This window comes from Furipterus horrens, unplaced genomic scaffold (assembly GCF_987537825.1).
Source record: "Furipterus horrens unplaced genomic scaffold, mFurHor1.1.pri manual_scaffold_5, whole genome shotgun sequence".
NCBI lineage: Eukaryota > Metazoa > Chordata > Mammalia > Chiroptera > Furipteridae > Furipterus > Furipterus horrens.
Window position 1 is genome coordinate 183082670 of NW_028327175.1, and position 22309 is coordinate 183104978.

General features: G+C 53.9%; 1 protein-coding gene across 3 annotated transcripts in view; it reads right to left on the bottom strand.

Moving 5' to 3' along the window:
• Positions 1–22309, bottom strand: part of SH3PXD2A (SH3 and PX domains 2A) — a 220794-nt gene that overhangs the window by 39553 nt on the left and 158932 nt on the right. For 2 of the 3 annotated variants that reach the window (XM_090278545.1, XM_090278544.1), the window contains one exon: positions 10171–10302. In XM_090278545.1, coding sequence (XP_090134671.1) covers positions 10171–10302 — 132 coding nt within the window. Of the gene's footprint in view, positions 1–10170; positions 10303–16639; positions 16685–22309 lie in introns of all 3 variants that reach the window. The other variant, XM_090278546.1, reaches the window with a different exon arrangement.

Genomic DNA, 22309 nt, shown 5'->3' on the forward strand with positions numbered 1-22309 from the left:
GGTGCAGGACCGGAGACCCTGGGTCTTGCAGTGGGTGCCTCCTGATGGCAGCAGCTCAAAACCCTGCCATCTAAAGATGGGGGTGGGACATGATGAGCAGAAAGAAGGCTGCAGCCTTAAGGGGGTGTCCATTATAAGCACAGACAGTAACCGAGAAAGACAGAGTGTCCAGAAACCCCCGGGGCTGGAGGTCTGGCCCCCTCAACAGCGACCTCACCACCTTCCTGGGGGAAGGGATGAACAAAAGGGGCCAGGAGACAAAGTCCCTGATCTGGGGGTAGTCGCGCAGCTGGCCAGTGCGACAGCCCCACCTTGGCCCTGAGAATAGGTATCGCTAAACAGGGGAGTCTGCTTTCTCAGGCAGGTGCCCCTGAAGATGGCCGTACAGGGGGAAGTCACCACGTATAAAAAAAGGAGTCTGGTTGAATATGCAAGAAGCACCTCCAAGTCTGGGGCCTGCCTCTGCGCTACCTGTCTCCAGGCTCCAGCTTTAGCTCCAGGCTGAGGGGCCCAGGGCTGGGGAGCTAAAGAGTCTGCTCACCCCCTACCCCACCTCACCTGGGTCGGGGCTGGGCCTCAGTCAGTCAGGGGTGAGCTGGGGTACACCCCGCCCTGAGCAGGCAGTGAGGCTTCAGTGCTGCTGGGAGATGCTAGCAGCCCTCAGAGACAGCCACCTCTGCACCAGTGGCCTGCAGCTGTGTGACATGGGCCAGTGGCTTCCCTTTACCAGGCTCTGTTCTTCCCCTGACAAAGCAGCAGTTCGGGCAGATGATTAGAAACGTCTCCCTCAGCTTGGTAAGGAAGGACAGGGGAAACTTTCCTTCACCTGACATTGGAGGCCCCTCAAGGCCCTTGGACCTGCCCCTCCAGCCTGTTTATGCTGGGTGAACGTCTTCGCTCGGGCAGCCCTGGGCACTGCAGCCAGACCCTGCTTGTCCACGCCACCCTCCACACCTCTGCATGTGTCTTTATGGTTCGCTCAGCTTGGAGCAGCTTCCTCCTCTAGCTCCTTCCTTGTTCAAGGCCCACCTTTTCCAGAAGACTTCCCTGACCACCACCCACCCCAGCAACACTGTGCTCTCCACCTTACATGCGGCAGGTGCACAGTGAAAATGATAATGACTCATTGCACTGAACCTTTATCTTGCAGGTAAGAGAGAGCGCTGGAATGCTGTCACTTCAGTGATGGGAAGACAGGCACAGCTGTTTCTTGTCAACTGCTGCACCCCAGTGCTGGGCATGCCATGGAGCATGCAGTGGGTGCTCCGTGTCTGTTAATTACATGAGCAAACCGCATGCCACGGAAGCAGGCCCTGTGTGTAGGACCAGGCTGAGACTGCTGAAAGTCGCGGCGGAGGGGGAAGGAGGCAGGATGGCACCCCTCCTTGGGCCCTGTGGGGTTGGGAGAGGGGCCAGGACAAGTCTGATTATTTGGACAAAGGGGAAGGCAGAGTGAGGGGGGACCTGACCACCACTGCCCAGGCACAGCCCAGGCTCTGCCCTCTCACCCTCAGGCCCACCTGCCAGGGCCTGGGGAGCAGCTCTCTGGGGAGTCCACAAGTGCCCTGACCACTCACCTATCAGGTCTGGCCCAGCCAAATGCTGGAACACTCACGCGTTTCTGCGGGAAACTGAGTCAGCATGCTCCCCTTCCCTTTCCTATTCCCTCTTACGTTTCCCTTGGCTTTTCTCCTACCTCAGCCAGGGTTTCAGCAGGACTGACCTCTATTCTCCTGGGGAATTAACACAGCAGAACACTCCTGAGTTTGGCTTTCCAAAGAAGTGAAATCCACAAAGAAGAGATTTCTACACATCAAGATTTCCAAACGCTGGAAATTTCCATGCCCCACTTCCCAACTGTGCAACCTTGAGGCAAATCACTCAACCACCCTGGGCTTCATTGCTGCCTCACAAAGACGAAATGCTAACATCTTCCCTTCCTGTTACCAATGTGTTTTATAAACCATAGTTTCATATCTTATAAAACAAAAGATTCTGATATGGAGAGAGGTCACCTTGAGAAGTCTCAAATCCCTTACTATGTGGCATGAGCAGGCACTCTCCAGGTGGCCTTGACCTCTTCAATGACATGCCAGCAGGAGTCTAAGGAAACAGACATGCAGACTTCAGGCCCCTGTGCTTAGAACGTTTCTTAAAACACAAGGTTCTGGACACGGTGCTCTGAGGCGGACTGCGGCGATGCCGATGGGCCAGATACAGCAGGAGAGCGGGGGCTGCTGTCAGAGCCCGCCAGTCGCAGCCCCGCTTGTGGTTCGCTCCCTTCATGGCCGGTCCTGGGCAGACTCTTCCCCTGCATTTGGCTCTCTCTCACCACCTGTGGTGCCTGGGCCACTTCCCCATAATCCAGTCCAATAAAAGCTTAGGGGAGGCAAATGCATTTTTGCACGAGCCTGAGAGGTGCCTAAGAAGGGAAATGTAGAAGCTGGGGCTGAGGCAAAGAAATGAAACAAAACCCCCAATATTTTCATATTGCATACTTGAAACGTACACAGAAATGAACTTGGGAGTTACACAAGCCAGCAGCTTCTCTCCTTTCACTGGGATTGGACAGCTCAGCTCCCAGGATGGGGAACCCCAGTGAACACTGGCTCCCGCCAGGCTTCTTGGGGCAATTGGGTTAACTGGGTCACCCTGGCCATTCCCCCACAGTGAGGCCAGGGAGTGCAGGCCAGCACTGGGAGTACAGAGGAAGAGGTTATGGGCTCTGAGGAGATGCTGACAGAGATGAGGGCGACTCCCCTGGGTAACCCTGCTACCACCAGCGCTGTTACTGAAAACCCCGTGCTGATGGGGTAATACCACACGGCTGCAGGGTAATCTGGGTACAGGATAAGGCGCAAATTCTCAGCCCGAATTCCCTGATCCTGACAAATCGTACTCCCCAGAAAGTGCCCACTCCAGGGTGGAAATCTATGTAAGAGTGAAGGAAACCTTGTGCGGAGAGATCTTTTCCCTGCCCTTCAGCCTTGTGGTGAGACCTGCCACTTCTACTGGGGACAAAGGCACTGTGTGAGTGTGTTGGGGGAGGGCAGAAGGCCTCCAGCGTTGCCTGCTCCCTGGGCACCTGGGCTAAGGTCTGTCTGGGGAGGGGGGGTGCAGTCACCTGTTGGCTTTACTGTAGAACTCCCACTGGTGTGCGGTGGCCATCATACCTAGAACTACGTGCCTTGGCCTGGTACCACCTGGCCTCTCCTCCTTCTCTGCCCTCACTCACCACCACTCTCCCCCAGCCCAGCTGCCCCCTGTTCTCCCTCTGTCCGCCAGGCTCCAAGCATCTCAGCTTTCCTGGCACCTCTGCTGAGAGGCCTCTCCTAGCCACACTCTACCCCTCCTCCCCTGTTTATTTGCTGTCGGCACCCTGTTTATTTCCTGCACTGCATCCTCAACATCTACAATTACTTTCCTGGTTTGCTTGTGACTGGCTCCCCGTACATATGAGCCCTGAGAAGGTGGGGTTTTGTTCAAAGGTCTCCATCACCTTTGGGCCCTGGCCTGGCACTCAGTCAACTACTGTACTGTGGATTTAGTGTCAACTGATCGCCTGGAGATTGGCCTTGCTGGGGTCTGAGCAGTGTGTAGTTCAACTGGTCCCCTGGTGTTCAAACCCAGAAGAGTGGCATTTTGGAGGTGCTTGTGAACAGACTCAGTGAAATTGTGTCTGCCCCCCAAAAAGGGAAGGCAGCCAGGTATTGCCCTGGGGCTGAGGCTGGGATGAGCACTTTGGTACTTCAGCTGGATTTCCAAAGTAACCACTGAGTCATATTTTTTTTTGCCCAGGAATGACCGTCCAAAGAAAATAGCCTTGGCGGAGTTTGGGACACGACAGGTCCACAAAGCCAATGTAAAGTCAGAGTGACTGGCCACTGCACTTGCCCAAACTGAGCAGGTGGAAACCAGGCAGAGGGAGTGCCGGGAGCCCACTGCCCCACCCAGTCGCCTGGCAACTGGCTCCAGGCAGGTGGCTGGCAGTGCTCAATGCTGAGAAGCCCTTGGACACCCCCCTAACGACAACCTGTGAAGATCTGGCTAAAAGAAAGGGCAATTTTCAGTCCCTGGACACATGTTCCCCTGCCACCTTCCTCCTGTAGCCAGGATCACTTGCTTCAAAGTTCCACTGCTATTCTCAGGTCCCAGTCCTGCTCCCCTACTTTCCAGGGCCCCGTCCACCACGTCCCAACTTCTACTTTCCCCACCAGCACACAACCATATACCCACCATATGCCTTCTACCTAGCTCTCCACTCACCTGGAGCTGAAATTCCCTCCCCTCTCTGTCTGTCTAACCGTCCTCTCTCCAGGTCCCAGCTCAAGTCCTCCAACTCCTCCACACCGCCCACCTCTGCTCCCGGATCCATGCACCATGGCCCTTTCCCTTCCAGCCAGCTCTGTGAAGTGCATAACAAGTACACACCAAAGACAGTCTTGGACCAGAACAGACTTTGGAATTGCTGATTAGGCTGATATAGCAGGAACACACATGTGCTCCATTTAGAGAAATGTTGTCAGAGACCAAGGCCTTCTGATGGCTGAACAGGACCTCATAGGGGCCGGTCCTCCCATATCCAGATGGGGCTGGCTCATTGAAACCAAACTCTTAGTCTTAAACAGCTGATACAGAGTTAAGAGTGTTAGTTCACTTATCTGCAATGCAGACTGCAATAAACCTGCCTTTCTAGAAACAGCCTATCCAGTCTTTATTGGGACATCTCTTTTTTGGGGGTAGCTGGGCAGTCTGAATTAGCAAGCAACTGGTTTCTTAGCAAGCACATAAACTAAGCGAAAATATAGAAGAAACACAGAAGTCCACTTAAGACAACAGAAAGTGTGCCAAGCTACCTCAGCCTCACCTTCCAGTCCATCCCTTCAGTGCCCAGAATGCTCACAATTAGAGTCTAAGTCCCATATAAGTAGGAACCTTATGGGGCTCCACCCAACCCACACCAGGCCTTGGGCAAGGGAGGTATTTGAAAATTGTGAAGTGAATGAATACTATAAGTAGTACATTTCTCCCTTACAAAAAAGCCCATGTAGGATCAGTTATGACAATGTTCATGAAAATAAATATCTAAGTAACAGAAGAGATACATCCTTAATGTTGAGATTCCAACACAAAGAATAGGTAGCTGAAAATGCATTATCTTTTGACAACACAAAATAATCATTACGACACACAACTTTGAGGAAAGCTTATTAGTTTACCTTGGTGATAAGATACTTGCTGAATGATAAATAGTTACATTTTTTTTTTAAAGGCCACATAGTATGTTATCATTGCCCCCTTATACTTATGAGGAAACTGAAATTAAGGGACTCCAGCTTGGCTCTCTCCACTATGCATGCAGTGACAAAACAAACAAAATAGTTGCAGTCAACATGTTTTGGGGTGCCTTACTCCCTCTGTATCTACCCTTTCTTTAAAACCTGCCTTCCAGCAGAGCAGCCCCTGCTGAAGAAGTTGGGTAGGAAGTCATGACACTTCTCCTGGACACAGCTGATTAACCCAATCCATTGGCTGGCTAGGAACCAATAGAATTCAAACATTAAGTTTTGAACTCAGAGAACCAGAGGTCATTGTCAATTGGCTAGCTCCACTGAAAAGTTATACAGAGTCTAGTCTAGTCCTGACAAACCAACAGCAGGAGAACAGCTGTTCTGCGTGAATAGGAAGAGAAGAAGGCTGATCTGTAGTTAGAAGTAGTTCAAAGCTAGGCTTTAAATCCACATGGTACCTGAGAGAGACAGACACAAGAGTAGCTGCTTTGGCTCATGTTGACTTTCTGGTCCCCAGTTCTCAGGCCCTGTGAGGCTGGGATGGACTTCCCGCCCTTGGGTTTGGTGAGAAGTTCTCGAATCTGTTTAATAATCTTCAGTAATCCTTTTCACAGTGAGCAAGTCAGAGTGGATGTCTGTCCAAGGCTTAGTTTTCTCACCTGTATAGTTTCTCACCTGGGTGGGCCAGCGGAGCTCAAAATTGCTTACCAGACAATGCTTTGATCTTTGATCCTATAGCTGTGTGCCTCCAAGGAAGTATAAGAACTCCCAATGTTATCACGCCGGTGCCAGGAAAGAAGCAAAGACTCAGAAAAGGAAAGCTAAGGCAGGAAAAGAATGAGCTTCTGCTGACTCACATCCCCACATCCTTCCTTGGCCCCTAGTCCTGAGAGAGAAACAATCCTGGAATGTTGCATGCAGCTTTGCTCAACACAGAAATCAGAGCAACTGGGACCTTGCCATCACCCCTCTGTTAGAACTTAGACCAGATTATGTCTGGCCCTGGCTGGGTAGCTCAGTTGGTTAGAGCAGCATCCCTGATGCGCCAAGGTTGTGGGTTTGATGCCTGGTCAGGGCACATACAAGAATCAACCAATGAATGCATGAATAAGTGCAACAACAAAACAATGTTTCTCCCCTTCTCTCTCTCTCATCTCACCCCTTCCTTCCCCCAACCCCCCTCAAATCAATAAAATATAGACCAGATTATGACAGTTGGAAGGTGAAGCCAATGTGGTCTTTAAGCCATAAGAACGTCCTACAAAGGATGCATCTTGGACACCACTGTTCATGTCAAGAGAGGGGTTTCCAAAGACAAGACAGCAATGGTGGATACATGCCTGCTAGTTGGCAAAACTAACAAAAACTACTGAATCTTTCTACTAGATTTGTCCCTGTTGATTAACAGAGAAAAAGAATCCTTTCCTGGTTGGGCCCCAGGCCCACTGCTTGATCAAAAAATGTTTTCCCTGAGCCACTCAGGTCTCACTTGGACTGTCTTGGACTTCTGTCCACCTTGTTCCCTAGAATGGGCTTGTCCTAGGTGCTGAGTATACATCCTACTCCTCTAATCCTCTCAGTGTTGCTTGTGCGCAAGTTCAAAGGAACAATTAACAACATTGATTCCCACTACCGATCAGCCCCATGCTGGAGGGAGGGACACAGAGGCATCCTTCCGCAATGACATTCCAGGGAGCCTTCTGGTCATCTCCGCTGGCCCTTGTCATTCCCTGACGCACAGCATCAGCAGCTGGAGGATGACCCTACCCAGGATCAGTCCACTCTCCCCCTCCCCCAGTATCCTCTGCAGAGGGAAGAGATCTCGGCTGTTGGACTCTAGGGAAGTGACTTAACCTTTTAGCCTGTTACATTAGCCATGAAATGGTTAAAGTGCCTTCCACTTCCTGGGGCCTTTTCATAATTGCAGTCAAATGATACACATGAAGTGCATGGCCTGAAACCTGGTTTTTGCTGTTTATGGAGTCTCCGTTGTCCTCCAGACACATCTCTGTTTAGACCAATAAGATTACAGAGTGCTGGCAAAATCACAGCTCCAAATCACTTGGTGACTAAGGTCCCAGGCAGAGGGCTCTGTGAGCAGGTGAAGCCAGAGGTGGCTGGATTTCTCTATGGACACTCTGCTCAAGGGACTTCCAGCTCAGCGAAAAGGGGCCACAGGCAGAGTCCTGGCTCCCAGTTGGCAAGGCAAGGACCTGGGCAGGGAGTGGGGGCGCGCCGGGCAGGTCTGGCACTAACTAGAACTGCTATCCTAACGATTGGAGTGGAAATGGCTCAACACACCCACCAAGTACCAAGGTCAAAGGCATCACAATTGGGTCTTTGTTTCAGAGTTCAAAAGCCTCACTTACCACTCCTTCCAAAGCCAGCTTGCAGGATGCACACCACACCTCCCCTCCCCCACCATCAACCATCCAGCTTCCTTGAATTGGGAAACCACCCACCCAAGGATCTGTAGTTTGGCCTTCTTCCTTTCTCCCTTCCACCCACTTAGTTTCTCTGGTTAGGCTGGTTGTACAGTCCAGGCCTCCTGGTTTTTAATGGCAACAGAGAAAGTGGGTGTGCATGCTGCACACAGCACTGCAAGGTCCCTGTGCAAACATCTGCTGCTGAGCAGCTGTCTTCACCAAGGGTTAAGGCACAAAACTCCCAGAGAAGTGGAAAAGCCACATCCCGGAAGGTCCTCCCCACCTGACACCTGGCTGTGGAATTCAAGACCCGGCATAGGGCTTCAGAGAGGTCATCTTCTCTAGGCCCCACTTCCAAGCAGTCCCCGACTATCTCCATTCTACAGAAGGGACAACGGAGGCCCAGAGGGATTAAGGGGGTTGAAACCACCCAGCCAGTAGGCGGTGGGCAGAATCCTGCTTCCAGGGACAGCAGCGCCCTCAGAGGGTCTGTGTGTCAGACTAGGCTGCTCTGGGGAGTCAGGCTGCCTACGCCCCCCTCAAACAGCCTTTCGGAAGCCTCTGAAGAGGAGGTGCCTCTGTGCTTTCTCCAGGCCTACCCCAGAACCCCCACTTTGTCGACGCTCTTCCTCCTCCACTCCTAGGCAGGACTCTTTGTGTTCCCAGGGCCCTGGATGTGGGATGGGAAGGCAGAGGACACACCCATCCCTGGGAACCAGGGAGTCTCTTATATAGCAGGCTGACCTCCTTTTGTCTGCGGTCTCGTCTTGAGCCATCCTGGCCACTGGCTGGTACCCATTTCTCCTGCTGCTCCAAGGCAGTGAAGTGGCAGAAGGGTCCCCAAGCCAGAACTCTACTTCTGAGCAGACTTGACCTTATACGGAGAAGTGGGCCCGCCTTTCTTCGGAGCAAGCTCCAAAACAAACATCTCTCTCTCCTCAGCTGGTGTCTCCAGTTCCACCAGCAGCAATCCCTCCTTTGGGTGGTTAGGGTTTCCAGAGCCAGGTCCCTGTGACAATGCTGCTTCCCTGGGGGGCGGGGAGGTGGGACTGGTACTGGGACAAAGGCTCAAGGCAAAACTGTGCAGAAAGGAGACCCATGTGGGCACCTGGGGTGAAGGGCCCAAGCCTTACGCTAGGGATGTGGCTCTGCCGAAGGGACTGTTGGTGGTGACTCCAGGCACAAAGGCAGAGCCTGGCCTCTCTGAGAAGGGAACAGGCTTCGAAGACCCCAAACCCAGAAGAGCCATGAGTCAGGTCTATGTTGGCATCACAGCCTAAGCTTCCCTCTCCCAGGAGGCCTGCTGGGATTTTCTTAGCACCTCTGCAGCTCTGGGCTGCCCACAAGCAGAGGAATCAGGGGCCCAGGAACATTCCTGTTCTGTTCTGCTTCTGACCTCAGATGACTCACTTCCCCTCAAAGTTTCTGTGTGTCAGTTAATCCCTAGAATGGGTATAGTCATCCTTTGGTCTGCCTTGCTTTCAGAACTCCAAATATTGGAAAGGAAATGAGTGGGACAGGAAAAGAATAGGCCCCTCCCCTTGGGGAGCATCCTCCAAACACAGCCCAGAGAGGCTCCTGGGCATGGGCCTTCCCTTGCAGCAAACCGAAACCAAAACAGAACCAATTCAAGCCAGCAGACTTTGGGCAAGCTGCTGGTGAATGTCCTCGGCCAGAGTCGTCCCGGCCCTGCTGGGAGCCACACAGGCCTGCACCTCCAACCGGCCTCCTCTTTCCACTTACAGAGTCTCCTGCTGCCAAGGGCACTGAGGCACTTGGGTCCACTGGGCGAGGACCTTCGAACCAGCAGCCTCCTGGATGGCCCCAGTCAAGACAAAGCCTCGGCTTCCAATGACAGGGTGACCCTCCCTGGCCCCAGGACCTGGCCTCATCCCCCTGTCTGGGCCCTCTTCCCAGGTCCTGGCAGCCTTCAGCTCAGCAGGAGGCAGTCAGCTCACTGCCCAGACACCAGCGAACCCCCACAGGCCTGGCCTTTCCTTAGACAACACACCAGGGGCCCAAGGACCCTGGACCCCACAGTGATGTCATGGCCTGCCCTCCCCCAACCCTGCCTGGACCCTGGCTTCTCATGTGACCCTATGGGGGGAAGCTGCTCAGGGTGTCCCTGAACTGGGAGCTACCTCCCCCAGGGGCCTCAGAGGACATGGGGTCCCTGAACGTGGGCTGGACAGTTATCCCCATACTGCCACCCTGGCTTTGCATTAACACAGGCCGGTTAATCACCCCGAGCGGTGGAGACATTCCTCCACCACCAGGCAAACTGCTGGCCTGCAGCCCAAACCAACAGGGGAAACTTCAGCCTCCTCAGCCCTCTCCCTGCCAGATGGAAATAACGTATAGCTGCAGAGGTGGGGGAGGAGGAAGGGAACAAAAAGCAGCCGTCCATCCAAGGAGCTGGGCTGGAACCCCAAGGGGCCAGCCGTGGCACTCACCGCTTTCGTTCTTCTCAATGACATCCACCACCTCCCCGGCCTGGAGGCTCAGCTCTGAGTTCTCCTGCTTCTTATAGTTGGACACCACCACGTACTGTTCCAGGATCATGGGCTCGGCGCTGGTGTCGGCACCTGGCGAGGGCAGAAAGCACGCGGTGAGCCAGCGGCCAGCCATGGCCCCGCGGCCGGGGCGCCCCCTGTCCATCGGCCTCGGGGGAGGCTGCTCTGTCGCCAGCGCCGCTCCGAGGGGCTGCCTGCAGCCAGGGTTCGCAGCTCGCTGGGCCCCAAGGACAGGCCATATAGCAAGGCCCCGCACCGGCCCGCTGCACCGCGGGGGCCGGGGGACATGGGGAGCTGGGGAACAGAGGGAGGGTGCGGGCAGGAGAGAGACAGACAGAGACGGGGGCCAAGGAAACTCAGAGGAGAAGCCTGCTGCTGGGATGGGTTAGTCACAGCCCAGCACGAGGGAGGCAGAGGAGAGGCCTGGGGCAGACGGGGTCTCTCCAGACCCCTCGGCGACAGGGGTGTGAGGGGAGGGCTGCAGGAGGGCGGCCCATGAGGGCTGAGGCCAGAGCAGAAGAGAGAGAGAAAGGCAAGCCGGGAGGAGGGTTCCTGCCTCTCCCTCAACCCCTGTAAACCCAGAGAAAGAGTCAGCAGCCCTCCGCTCAGGAGGGAGAGGGAGAGAGCGGGAGACTGTCCCGCAGCCCGGCCCAGGCGAGAAGTCAAGAAGGTTTGAGGCCGCCAATCACTGGGGTTTACTCTCAACCCTTAAATAGAAACACATGAGACCCATCGAATGAGCAGCCGGGGGTGGAGGCAGGGGAGGGGGAGGAGGGCTGAGACTGTTTACTTGAAACCCAAGAAGAAAGCCAGCGGCAGGCCAGCCCAGCTTGCGCGCCCCCTCACCCCCCCCCATAACTTTTCCTCAAGTTCGGCTCCTTGCCTGCCCCTTAGGCTCACCAGGGTGCTGCCACCGAGCCCAGGGCCTGGCACACAGGGGCCAGCCTCAGGCGGGCTCTCTCAGACCCCCTTCTGGAGGGGGCCCTGGTCTGGCCTCGCTGCTGCCCACTGGCCACAGGGGAGACTGACTCAGTCTCCCTCTGCCTTTAAGCGTTGGGGCGTGTGGTCAGGCTCCTGGAAGCCTCCAGCTGCCCTTTTGTGGCAGTGCCATGGAGCTTAAGGGGTCAAAAGGTGGGGCTCAGCAGGAGGGCAGGCTCCCAAGGAGCAAGCGACTTCTCTGTCCTCCTTGGTCACAGAGGCAGTGCAACATTCATTAAGTAATCACAGGACTAGGAGGTGCACAGCCTGGATGCCCATCTCAGCGAACTGGCTGCGTGGCATTGACCGTCCTGCTGAAGCCTCTGCGCTTCACTATTACCATTACCATCACCATAACTGGGGTGGGGGTGGGGCTAAAGGACCCACAGGAGGCCCTCCCAGACCAAAAGGAATTCCTAGTGCCCTTCTTAAACTATCCGTCTCCCACTCTATACATCTGCCAGTCTCCTGGAAGCTGTGGACTTCGCACCGCCAATCTGGCTATAGAAGCAGCGAGAGGGTTCCCAGGCTCCAACGGTCCCCTTGGTGCTTCAGCCTGCAGCTGCATTCCCTCTGTGCTTGAGTCTAACTTGGCTAATGCCCTGTGCCGGGCACAAACACTATCCCAGGTTATCCTAACAACAACCTTCTTAGCTTCCCATTGCACAAAAGACAGCTCAGAGGCCCAACGAGGCCAAGAGGCTGGTCGTGGCTCTGCTAAGGACAAAACCAAATCCACTGTTTTAGGTTCAAGCCCATCTCTTTGGATTACAGAACTGCCTCTGATGTCTGTTTTCAGACATCCCATTTCTTCTAGCACAATGATCCCACAAAATTGCCTGGGGAGCCTTTAAAGAATACAGATGCCTGGGCCCCACCCCTAGAGATCCAGATTTAATTGGTATTTTTTAGACAGCCCACCTGCTCCCATGGTTCTTGTTTATAGCCGGGGGTGGGAGGGAAGCACTACTTAGATCTTTGGGTCTTTCCATGGCTGAGGATCCGTCCAACCTAGGGCAGGGGGGCAAAAGAGGGCAAAGAATCCCACTGACCCTGACAGTTTTCTCCCACCAGGTGTGGACCCTGCAATCCCAGAAGGGGCCTTCTCTCAGTTGAGGCTTGCCACAAATGCATATGCATTCATATTGTCCCAGGCAGCCCCTCCAAAGCCAGGATTGTATTTCAGGCAGAAAGGCAACCCACAACTGGACGGCAGGACCAGCCTGGCTCCGTAGTCAGCCATGGCCAGCTTCTGCCCCTGCCCCTGTCAGCAGGACAGACTCAGTGCTGACAGACTACCTTAATGAGTCCCTCAGCAGGGGGAGGGCACTGGTGCTTCTGTGGCTAAGAGCACATCGTAAGTGCACCCAGCATGCGAAGGAGCTCCCTTTCCATTTTATGGTAAAGGAAAACTCAAGATGCAAACAGAAGAGGAGTTCCCCAGCAGCAGGTTAGAGAGTTTCCAAACCCTGAGAGCATCTGGATTACACCGTGAATCAACCGCAAGCCTCGTTAGTGCTCACTTGTGGGCAGCACTGTGCCAAGTGCCGACTGCACCATCTCGCCGTCTGGTTTGATCCTCACAACAACCCGATGCACTAGCCTTGTTACGGCCCCATTTTACACACAGGTGGACTGAGGCTCCTGAGAGTAAGCCGTTTTCCTAAGGTCATATGGCTGGGATTGAACCCAAGCCCACCTGGCACTGGAGCCTGTGTCCTGAACTTCTGCACTGTGCCCAGCCTACAGAGAACCCCTGACCCCTGGTTTCCAAGGAGGGGCCCTGCTTCATCCTATCCCCAGACACCTGGCACACAGTTGGTGCTTGAGAAAGCCTGGAATGTGGGATACTTGTTGACTCTTGCCACACCTATTGACCAACCCACAGGGCCCACTTAGGTGGCTGGCACTCAGCAAGGGTTTGTGAAATGAGTGAGATGAGGGAACTGGCAGGCAGAGGAATAAAGTGACTTATGGTTTGTTTTGAGCCGACGCAGATAAACCAGGTAGAGCCTCACTTCAGAAATTTGGGAAAACCAGACAACTAAACTGTGGAAGGGGGTAAGGGGAGACAGGAAACAGAGGTACAGAGGAGCAAGTGGTCAGAGGCTGCCAGAGAGGACAAGCAGCGGTGTGGGGGAGTGGAGAGACATCAGCTCATTTAAATCCAAGCCAAGGAAATCTGAGACAAGATTTCAAAGAGGGGAAAAATCGACATACTCCTTCCCCCCAGCCCCTTGGAATATTGGCCTGAGCTTTCTGAAGACTGACTCTCTGGGACACAGGTAGAAAAGTTAAAGAAATGTTCTGCAGGCATTCCAGAGCACTTCTGGGACGCTACTCCAAAGGCTGGGGGACAGGCAGATGGATACACAGACACTCTGCCCTCCTGGCTGCCCTTCCGGCCCCCAGCACATGCAGGCTCCCAGCTTGCTCACTCAGGCATCTGCCTCTCAGGGTGTTGCCTGCCCAGGGCTGCCCTGGTGGGCGTGAGCTGCGAGCAGGTATCCGAATGAGAAACCGCTCGGCAGGCGGGCGGGTGGGTGATGTCATCCCTCAGAGGCTGGATCCCCTCCCAGCCAAGGCCTGGAAAATTAGGGGCTGAAGGAGTTGGCCCCAGGGAGGAGGAGGGGCAGTGGAGGGAGACTCCTGTCTACAGATGGAAAGGGTTTGGCAGAGGCATGGGAAAGGGGTGGACCCTTCTGGGGAGGAGGGCTCCTCCCAGGTTGGAAGGGGGCTTTTCAAGAGTCTCATCCAGGGATGGGCCCTTGTGCCTTCATCAGTGCCCCTGGCTCCATCTGCTGGGGCTCTGGTAGCTCCCCGGGGCTCTGCCCACCCCTGCCTCACACCTGCACTCCTCCAGCTACCACCTGGATGGATCCCTGGCTCTTGACCGATCTTGGCTGCCAACTTAAACTTCTAAACGAGGCTTTTGCCAAGTCAGTCCCCTGCTCCGACACCTCCAGTGGATCCCTGTGGCCTATAGAATAAAGGCCAAATTCAAGTTCGCTCTTTCTTGACAATCTGAGCTTCCCCAGTTCCCTGACACAGGACCCTCCTATTCTAGGCAACAGTCATCATCCGCCGTGTGCGCCTCGGGCATCGCTGTGCCGGCCACACACTGTTCTGCGCAGGCACTTCCCTGCAAGCCTTTGCTGCAGCTCTTCCCCCTTCCTGGGATGCCTTCCTTTCTACCAGCCCCCATTTCCCCCAACTATCTCTGCCCTCCAAGAGTCGCCTGATCACTCTACCCACAGTGCTTGCTCCCGGCCTGCACTGAATTTTTTGGGGTACTGTTGCCCAGCCAGACCACGTGCTTCAGACAAGTCTCCCTCCTGGGAGTAGACGGCCCAGGACTGGTGCCGTAGGACACGGCCCTGGACATAATTGCCTGAGATGCATGAAGCAAAAGCATAAAACTGGAGTCTGAGGGTCTGAGGTCCAGTCCTGCATTGTCCCTGCCAGCCCTGTGACCTTGGGGAGGACACTTACCCTCTCTGCGCTTCAGCTTCGTCATCTGTAAATAGGAACCATCCCTACCTCCCAGGGTGGTTCCAAGCATGAGGTGACAGGGTTAATGCCCTATGCAAACTGTAAACAGTGTTTACAAAGCAAACAGCAGTGGGAAGTTTGGGGAGCAGCAGGAGGGGTTTAGGTGCCTCTACAGCCTCGGAACCAGCAGGCACCTCAGGGCAAGGGCCACAGGTGTCAGGAGAAGGGCTGAGGCTGTGTCCCTGGAGTAGGACCCTCTCAGATCCCACCTTCTGGCAGGTGCTGGGTGCTTGCCAGAAACAACCTGAAGACCCTCACCTTCAAGGATCCCAGTGTCATCTCTGAATTTCCTGGCTCATCAAACACTCCAACATCCCAGATGGGGAAACCAAGATGGGGAGACCTGGTGACTCACCCAAGACCCCAACCCTAGAGTCTGAGTTCAGCTGGTTTCCCCAGGCCCACCACTGCCTCCTCTTAGTCTCTCGCTCCCCAAAGCTGGCTCTTCCTGAGAAGCCAAGCCCTGGGGTGGCCCCTGCCCCAGGCTCCCCACAATCTCCGTGCCCTAAGACCCACAAGCCCTGGGCATCCCACCGAGGTTCCTCCCGTCCCTCACAACTGGTTCTTCCCAGGCTGGACTTGGCCTGTCGGCTTCTCCACAGGCCCCCGGGCGGCCAGGCTATACGTTTGGTGAATAAAATGTATTGTTGTGGGCCAAGTGGGCTCTGGCTCACTGGCTCGAGGAGAGGGGAAAAAGGGACAGGAGCCCAGTTATTAGCTCAGGCCCAGGACCTCGTCATAGGCAACACTAGGCGGGTGACTGCAAGGGGCTTGGGACAGGCAAGCTGCCTTCTGCTCTGGTCCCCCTCTCAGGATGTCTGCCTCCTCATCCCTGCCCACAGCTATGGTAGGGAGCGGCTCAGCCTGGGGCTGTGACCCCTGGGGCTGGCCCAGATCGCTCTGACCTCTGACCCTTCTGCCTTGTTCCCCAATCTTCAAGCTAAAACCCCTGCTTTCAGGTTTGGGCTGGAGAAATGGGGGAGGGGGGTCAGGCAGCACTCTCAGAAATGGAGGGGCTCCATTTTTTAGAAAAGCCTTCTGGAAATCCCGTCCTCTTCCTGCCTCCGTCTCCCTCTAGCAGCTGAGAACCCTGCTGTCCAGGCTTTTCTGCAACTGTCCAGTAGGATCGAAGATGAAGAGCAAGCAGCCCAGCTCACCCGGAGAGATACAGGGCACAGGCCCCAGTCTCTGGGGGCCATCCTGGGCCAGGCAGCCCAAAGCTTGGGAAGCGCCCTGAAGCCAGAGGCAGCTCCATGCTCTGTACCCCTGGGGCATGGGGGCTGCGACCTCCATCACAGTCTCAGGACTCCCCCTGTTCTGCTGCAGCTCCCTCCAGCGCTCCAGTGAGAACCCCAGGGAGCCAGGCTTCTGCACTCCGCCTCAGGTTCACTGCCAGCCTGGAGTGAGATTAATAATCCCTGTGGCCCATTTCACAGGCAGCCCATTGAGTTAACTATCAAAGATGGTGATAGAGACACACTCGCTGTGTGCCAGCCCCCCACGAGGTGGCATGGCATCCACCTAGGGAAGTTAAATAACCCAGCCAAGCCAGCACAGCCCAAGACGTAGCAGAGCTGGGATTCAAACCCACACACTCTGGGTCCTGAGTGCATTTGCTTACACACTGAGCGGTGTAATTGTTGCCCATCAGGAGGCTCCGAGGCTAGACCAGAGACCTAAAAAGGGTCAAAAGACAGGCAGAGAGTACAGGCAGCAGAGGAGCAAGAGAAGGCAGAGAGGATGCCGGGCATGCCGACCAATGGCTGCTACGCATCTCAAGGAAGCATGTGGCAAGGGGCCGGCAGCACCGGCTCCCACACACGGATGCCTGGGACGCACATGTTCACACACATGCACTCACATGCACAATGGGCAGTACCTGTCACGTCCTTTTTGGGAGACTCAGCCCAGCTGGACAGCCACACTTCCGAGTCCCCGAGAGCAAGCAGCAGAGGAGAATCAGAGGAGAGAGAACCGTTAGGCAGGCCGGAGGTCCACGGGGTGAGTGGAGTGAGTGGCTTTAGACGTCAGTAGAGCCCGCTAGCGGAAGGTGGGGGAGGGGAGGGGAGTGATTTCCTGGCCCTGGGCTGGCTGCTGGGCGTGGGCTGGAGTGATTACAGAGGCACTGGGACAGCCGGCTGGGACAGGGATAATGAGGTGTCTGCCGAAATGCAGGCGTCCTCTGGAGCACAGAGAAGCCCACACAATCCTCGATTGGAACAGGGCCCGTGGGTGATTACTGCCCTGGAGAAGGCAGCCTGGACCTTCCTCTCTGGCCATGTGGGTGGCTGGCCCCACAGGGCTTGGTGTCTCTGAGGAGCCTCACCAGGCCAGCAGGCTCAGCAGCAAAAGCCTGGAGCTTCAAACATCAGGGCTGGAGAGCCCAAGGCCCATCTGCAGGCTTGGGGGACCACACCACTGGGCCTTGATGTCTGCTCTAGCCCTTGCCCCAGCCCTGCGCTCTGAGGAAGAAAGAGGCCCTGACAGAATGGGAAGAATGCTCCTTTTAGAGTCTTACACCTCAACTCCAACACAGAAGGACAGGGACCTTTAGTGACCAGAGGAGATGAGGGTCCTATTCCAGGGTCAGAAGTCATGTTTGTTCTGGGCCTCAGTTTCCTCATCTGTGAAATGAGGTTAAAAGTTGTCGTCCTGCCAAGAGGGAGAAGCAAAGTCAAAGCACCTGAAACAACCTATGATCGTGAGATAAGATACAGTAACATTATGAGGCAGAAAGCTCTTAGTCTAATCAATGGGGTGAACATTTCTAGAGGATCAACATGTCATAAACACTGACAGTCTACTCCTGGTGGACAGTGGCTCATTTACTCCCCATGATAATCCCTTGATTTTTTTTGCCCCATTTTACAGGGAAGGAATGTAAGTTCAGACAGGGGCAGTAACCAGCCCAAGTTCCCGCAAGTACGGAGTGGCTGGAAACAGAACGTGGTCTGGGAATACCCCGGCAAGGGCTCTCTCTGCTGAACTTCTCATCCCCTCCCAAGGGGCAGTGTTGGCTGCAGTAGGGACAGCGAAGGGAAAACACTGAGATGCAAGCTGAGATACAAACCCTTGTACAAATGTTGAGAGAAAAACCTTTGTACTGCCCACCCAGCACTGGCCGGGACTGCTGCGTGACCCAATGACAGACAGTCATCATAATCATAAAAGCAGCATTTACACGGCATGTACTGTACACTGAGCACCATGCTCAGCACTCACATATAGTAACTCACTTGTTTTTCACAATATACCTACAATGATAAGGTATTCCCTCCGTTTTACAGATGAGAAAAATGAACTAGAGAGGTTAAGTAACTTGCCTAAGGTCACACAGCTAATACAGTGTCCACCTCTTGTGGGGACACAGGCTTCCGGTGACCAGTTTGCCACTCACCATTGAAAGCACCTAACTTGCCCTTGCGCAGCAAGCCGCCTTCTGATGGCAGGCTGGCTCCCCGCATGTCACCGTTCTTCCTGTAAACCAAGAGTGGGGCTCCGGTGGAGAGGTTCAGCAAGGCTGCTGGAGCCTCTCTGGATTTGAGACCTCTGGAGTCTGACCGTCTGGATCCCAGTCCAGGCTCTGTCCCCTTGAGAAAGTTCCTTAACCTCTCTGAACCTATTCCCTCACTTGTAAAAATCCAGATGAAATGATAAGTTTACCTCCTAGGTGGCTGTGAGGATTAAAAGAGTATGTGGTAAGTGCTGGGCACCGTGCCTGGTATACAGCCAGTGCTCAGTGACCGTGAGCTGCCGCCTCCCACGAGCTTGGTCCAATCAGCTCTGGGGCATCAGAAAAATTGCACTCCTGGAGCTGCAAGGATGAGAACCAGATGGTGCTCATGCTGGATGTTCCCCAAAGGTAACCCCAGCTGTCAGGCCATTTGGAAAAGTGGGGGTAGAAGGACTCCCAGGGAATGCACCCAAAGACATGCGTTCTGTGGCCAGAGCCTCCCACCGGCCTGCAGTGGGAAACCTCCGTGGGCAGAAGGAGCTATGCTGGCCCTGCTTTCCTGCCCCAGTAGGGCCAGACAAGCTAGATGCACCTAGGCCCTCCAAGGCTCTCAGCTGAGTTGGCCAAGTGGGTCTGAGTTCAGAATACGGAACTTCATTGCTTGCTGCCATATCTTGCTGGGGCTATAACTTCTTGCTGTTATACCCCAGATGTGGCCAAAGGGACTGCCCCCCAGCAAGGCCATGCCAGGCTCAGCTCGACCCCATCTGGCCCCACCCAGCCATGTGCCAACTCAGCAAAGAGGTTACCCATATCTCTCTCTCCCTCTCTGCTCGCTTTTGTTACTTTGCACACCTTCCTTTTGGGTTTCTTTTGGGTTCTTCAGAAGAAAACCTTTTGGAAAGTGTGATCCCCTTTTAGTGAGCCAAGGGAAATTATTTGGCTTGGACCTGGAGAAGCCAGGAAGACTTGTTCTGCTAGAATAGGAGCTGACAAACATCTTTTGTAAAGGGCTAGAGAGTCAACATTTTAGGCTTTGTGGGCCATGTGGTCTCTATGGAGACTACTCAACTCTGTGAGTGGGCAGTATGCCAATAAAACTTTATTTATAAAACGATCTGGTGGGCTGGGAATGGGCAGAGGTTTGTCAACCCCTATGCTAGAAGATGAGAGCCATGTGAGAAGGGGAGATGCCCAAAAACTGTAGGAGAGAAGTGAGGACCCTTGGCCCACAAAGACTAAATGCGAACAAGGTCTTGGCTGCTAGGATAATTTTTTTCAAGAATCATTTTGAGCCCTGGTCAGTGTGGTTCAGCTGGTTGGGTGTCATTCTGCAAACTGAAAGGTCACGGGTTGGACTCCTGGTCAGGGCACATACCTGAGTGGTGGGATTGGCCCCTAGCCGGGGTGCTGCAAGGGGCAGCTGATCACTGTTTCTCTCTTATATCCATTTTGAATCATTTCGAAGAGTCTGATGCCCTTGGCCCCTGGGGTTTGGGCATTTGGGCAGACAGTGCAGCTGGACAGGAAACTGAGCCCCTACTAAGTGTACAGCCTGAGCTCATGTCAACCCCCACAAGCAGGCCTTCCCTTCTTGCTCCAAAGGAAAATGGGAAGCGAACCAGAAATGAGCCTGTCTTTTTTAAAAGAAAGTTTTTTAAAAACATGATTTATTTCCCAGTCCCCTGGATCCGCAGAATTAATCCAGTTCCATGGTTCCCACCCCCAATTCATACCCCCCCCCCATTTGGAGTGCTTTCTCTCCAACCCACCCAAGCAAGCTGTCTCCCAGGGTGGGAAGGACCCCCTCAGACTCATTACAATGAGCAGAGAGCCCCTGGCCTGCACTCCCCAGCCCTCAGCCAGGAGGCAGATGAGGTTGCTGGCTCGGGGCTAGGAAAATGGGAAGACAGAGATGGGGTGAAGGCACAAGAGGCAGGCGTAGCCAAATGAGCAGCTGTGACTGACACAAACCAACTGCTTCCTGCCCTCCCTGTGGTCTCTGCCTCCCTCTCCTTTGGTGACAGAACCAAGGGCCATCCAGAGCAGTGTCACACTGCCTGGTGCAAGTCCAGGGGCATCAGATTGCGAAGCTGCACAACCGATTTTGCTGAGAACTAGCTTTGTGACCTCAGGCAAGTAGCTTGACTTCTCTGGGACTCAATGCTCACATCTGTGAGATCAAGCATGAGGGTTCATGGCATCTCCAGGGCACTTCTCTGATGTTCTAGACTCTTCCAGCACAAACCTGCTAGTCTCCATAATGCCAAGTGCACCACAGCTGAAAAGAATCTTTCTAGAGAAGCAGACTGCCTTTCCAGGGAGAACCACTTGAACACATGCTTAATATATAGGAACTCAAGTAAAAAAAAAAAAAAAAAAAAGCAAATAATTCAGGAGGTACGGAGGGCAGAAAACTGGAGCAAGAATTTTTTTTCTTTTAAATCTTTGCTCTTATGATTACTTTTTTAGCTCAGATTCTGGGCACTTGGCAAATATCTGAGCCTCTTTTCCTTCTGTAACATGAGGATAAAAATACCTACCTCATCTCCTTTGTACGGTTGTTTTAAGAGTAAAATGGCCTAATGCCTGTGAGAGGTTTTGGAGGGGGACACAGAAGTGGATGATAGTGGGAGAGCTGGTGACTAAAACAGTGTGTGCCTGGAGGACACCCGGCGTGGAGACAGAGTCCTCTGCTGGCCATCCCCCCAGTACTTATGTCCCTGCCAAAACCATTCCTCTTGGCTTGCAAGACCTGCAAGAACCTAGGCCCAGAGAAAACCAGGTGCCTGCAGGTCCTGGCCAAATACAGTGACCTGAGGACACTTAGATGCCAAACCTGATTCTCACCAGATCCAGGGGATGATGAGAAGTCAAAGAACAGTACTACAGGTGCCCCTGACGTTAAGGCCACTTCTCCCAAACACACATGCACCCAAGCTCTACATTAAAACAAAACAAAACAAATCACCTGCATAGTTGAGGCTCTTACTGGTTCATCATAAGGTTTCTTTCATCTTTGAGTAACTCCAGAGCAGTGAAAATTCGGTTCAATTTACCCAAATCTAGTCTCAAACCATGTTTCCAGGAATCCTTCCTTCCCTGGTGTAAAGCAAGTTCCATCCATCCAAACCAATAAATCCAGAGTGGGCTTCGAGCCCAGGTGGGAGAGATGGGAGTGAGAACAGCCAACAGCACAAACCCCTCAGAGAATGAAAGCAAACGAGGGCTCAGGGGACCAGGGCAAGGTCACTCTCCTTATCTGCTTACACAGCCCCCGCCCTGGGCTCCAGGGAAGTGGGGAAGAAGCATAGATCTTGCCAGGGGTCCCAAATGGAATGAATCCATCCCCCGCCGCCATCTTGTCCACATCCTCCCATTCTCTCTCTTTGGGAATTCTTTTCTTTTGACCTCACGACAGCCTTGAACTGGTCTCTAAAGATGTGCTGTGTTTCCATCTTTTCTCTCCTTTTGCACAACTAAACTTTGCACAGGGCTGTTTCTTAGGTTTCCGAGAGACTCCACATTTCTTTTCCTTTCTGACTAGGCCACCAGGAAACTCAGCCACCGCTTTCAGGCCATCAGCCAATTAGGGCTGACAACTACTAGTCCTGTGCTTTAAAGGTAGTAATAGGAGGAGCTCCGCTTCCACCGAGCACATCTCTTGCTGTAGGGACTGTACCGCCACAGGCACACAGTAGCTCAAACCTTTACAACAGCCCCGCAGGGCTAGAAGTCCCTCACAAAGGAGGAGTTTGGCTTGCTTATCTATTCACTTTAGGGGGCCTGAAATAGGCCATCCTGCTCAGAGCAGCAGGGAAAGAGAACAGTGAAAGCGATATAAAGCCATCCAGAGAAAGGATGGCCCAGATTAAGACAGCTAAGCACGCGAGCAAGCAACAGCTCAAACATGACTTGCAATCCAGTCACATGGATAGAAGTCTGGGAGTCTGGAAGTGGGGGAGCTGTTGCTCACGCGGGATGCAGCTTGCTCCAGGGTGAGCAGCAGCTTCCAGCTTGTCATGAATATTTATGGCATGAAAAAAACATGGCCTTGGACTGGGGTGGTGGGTGGGGGGTGGGGGTGGGGTGAGG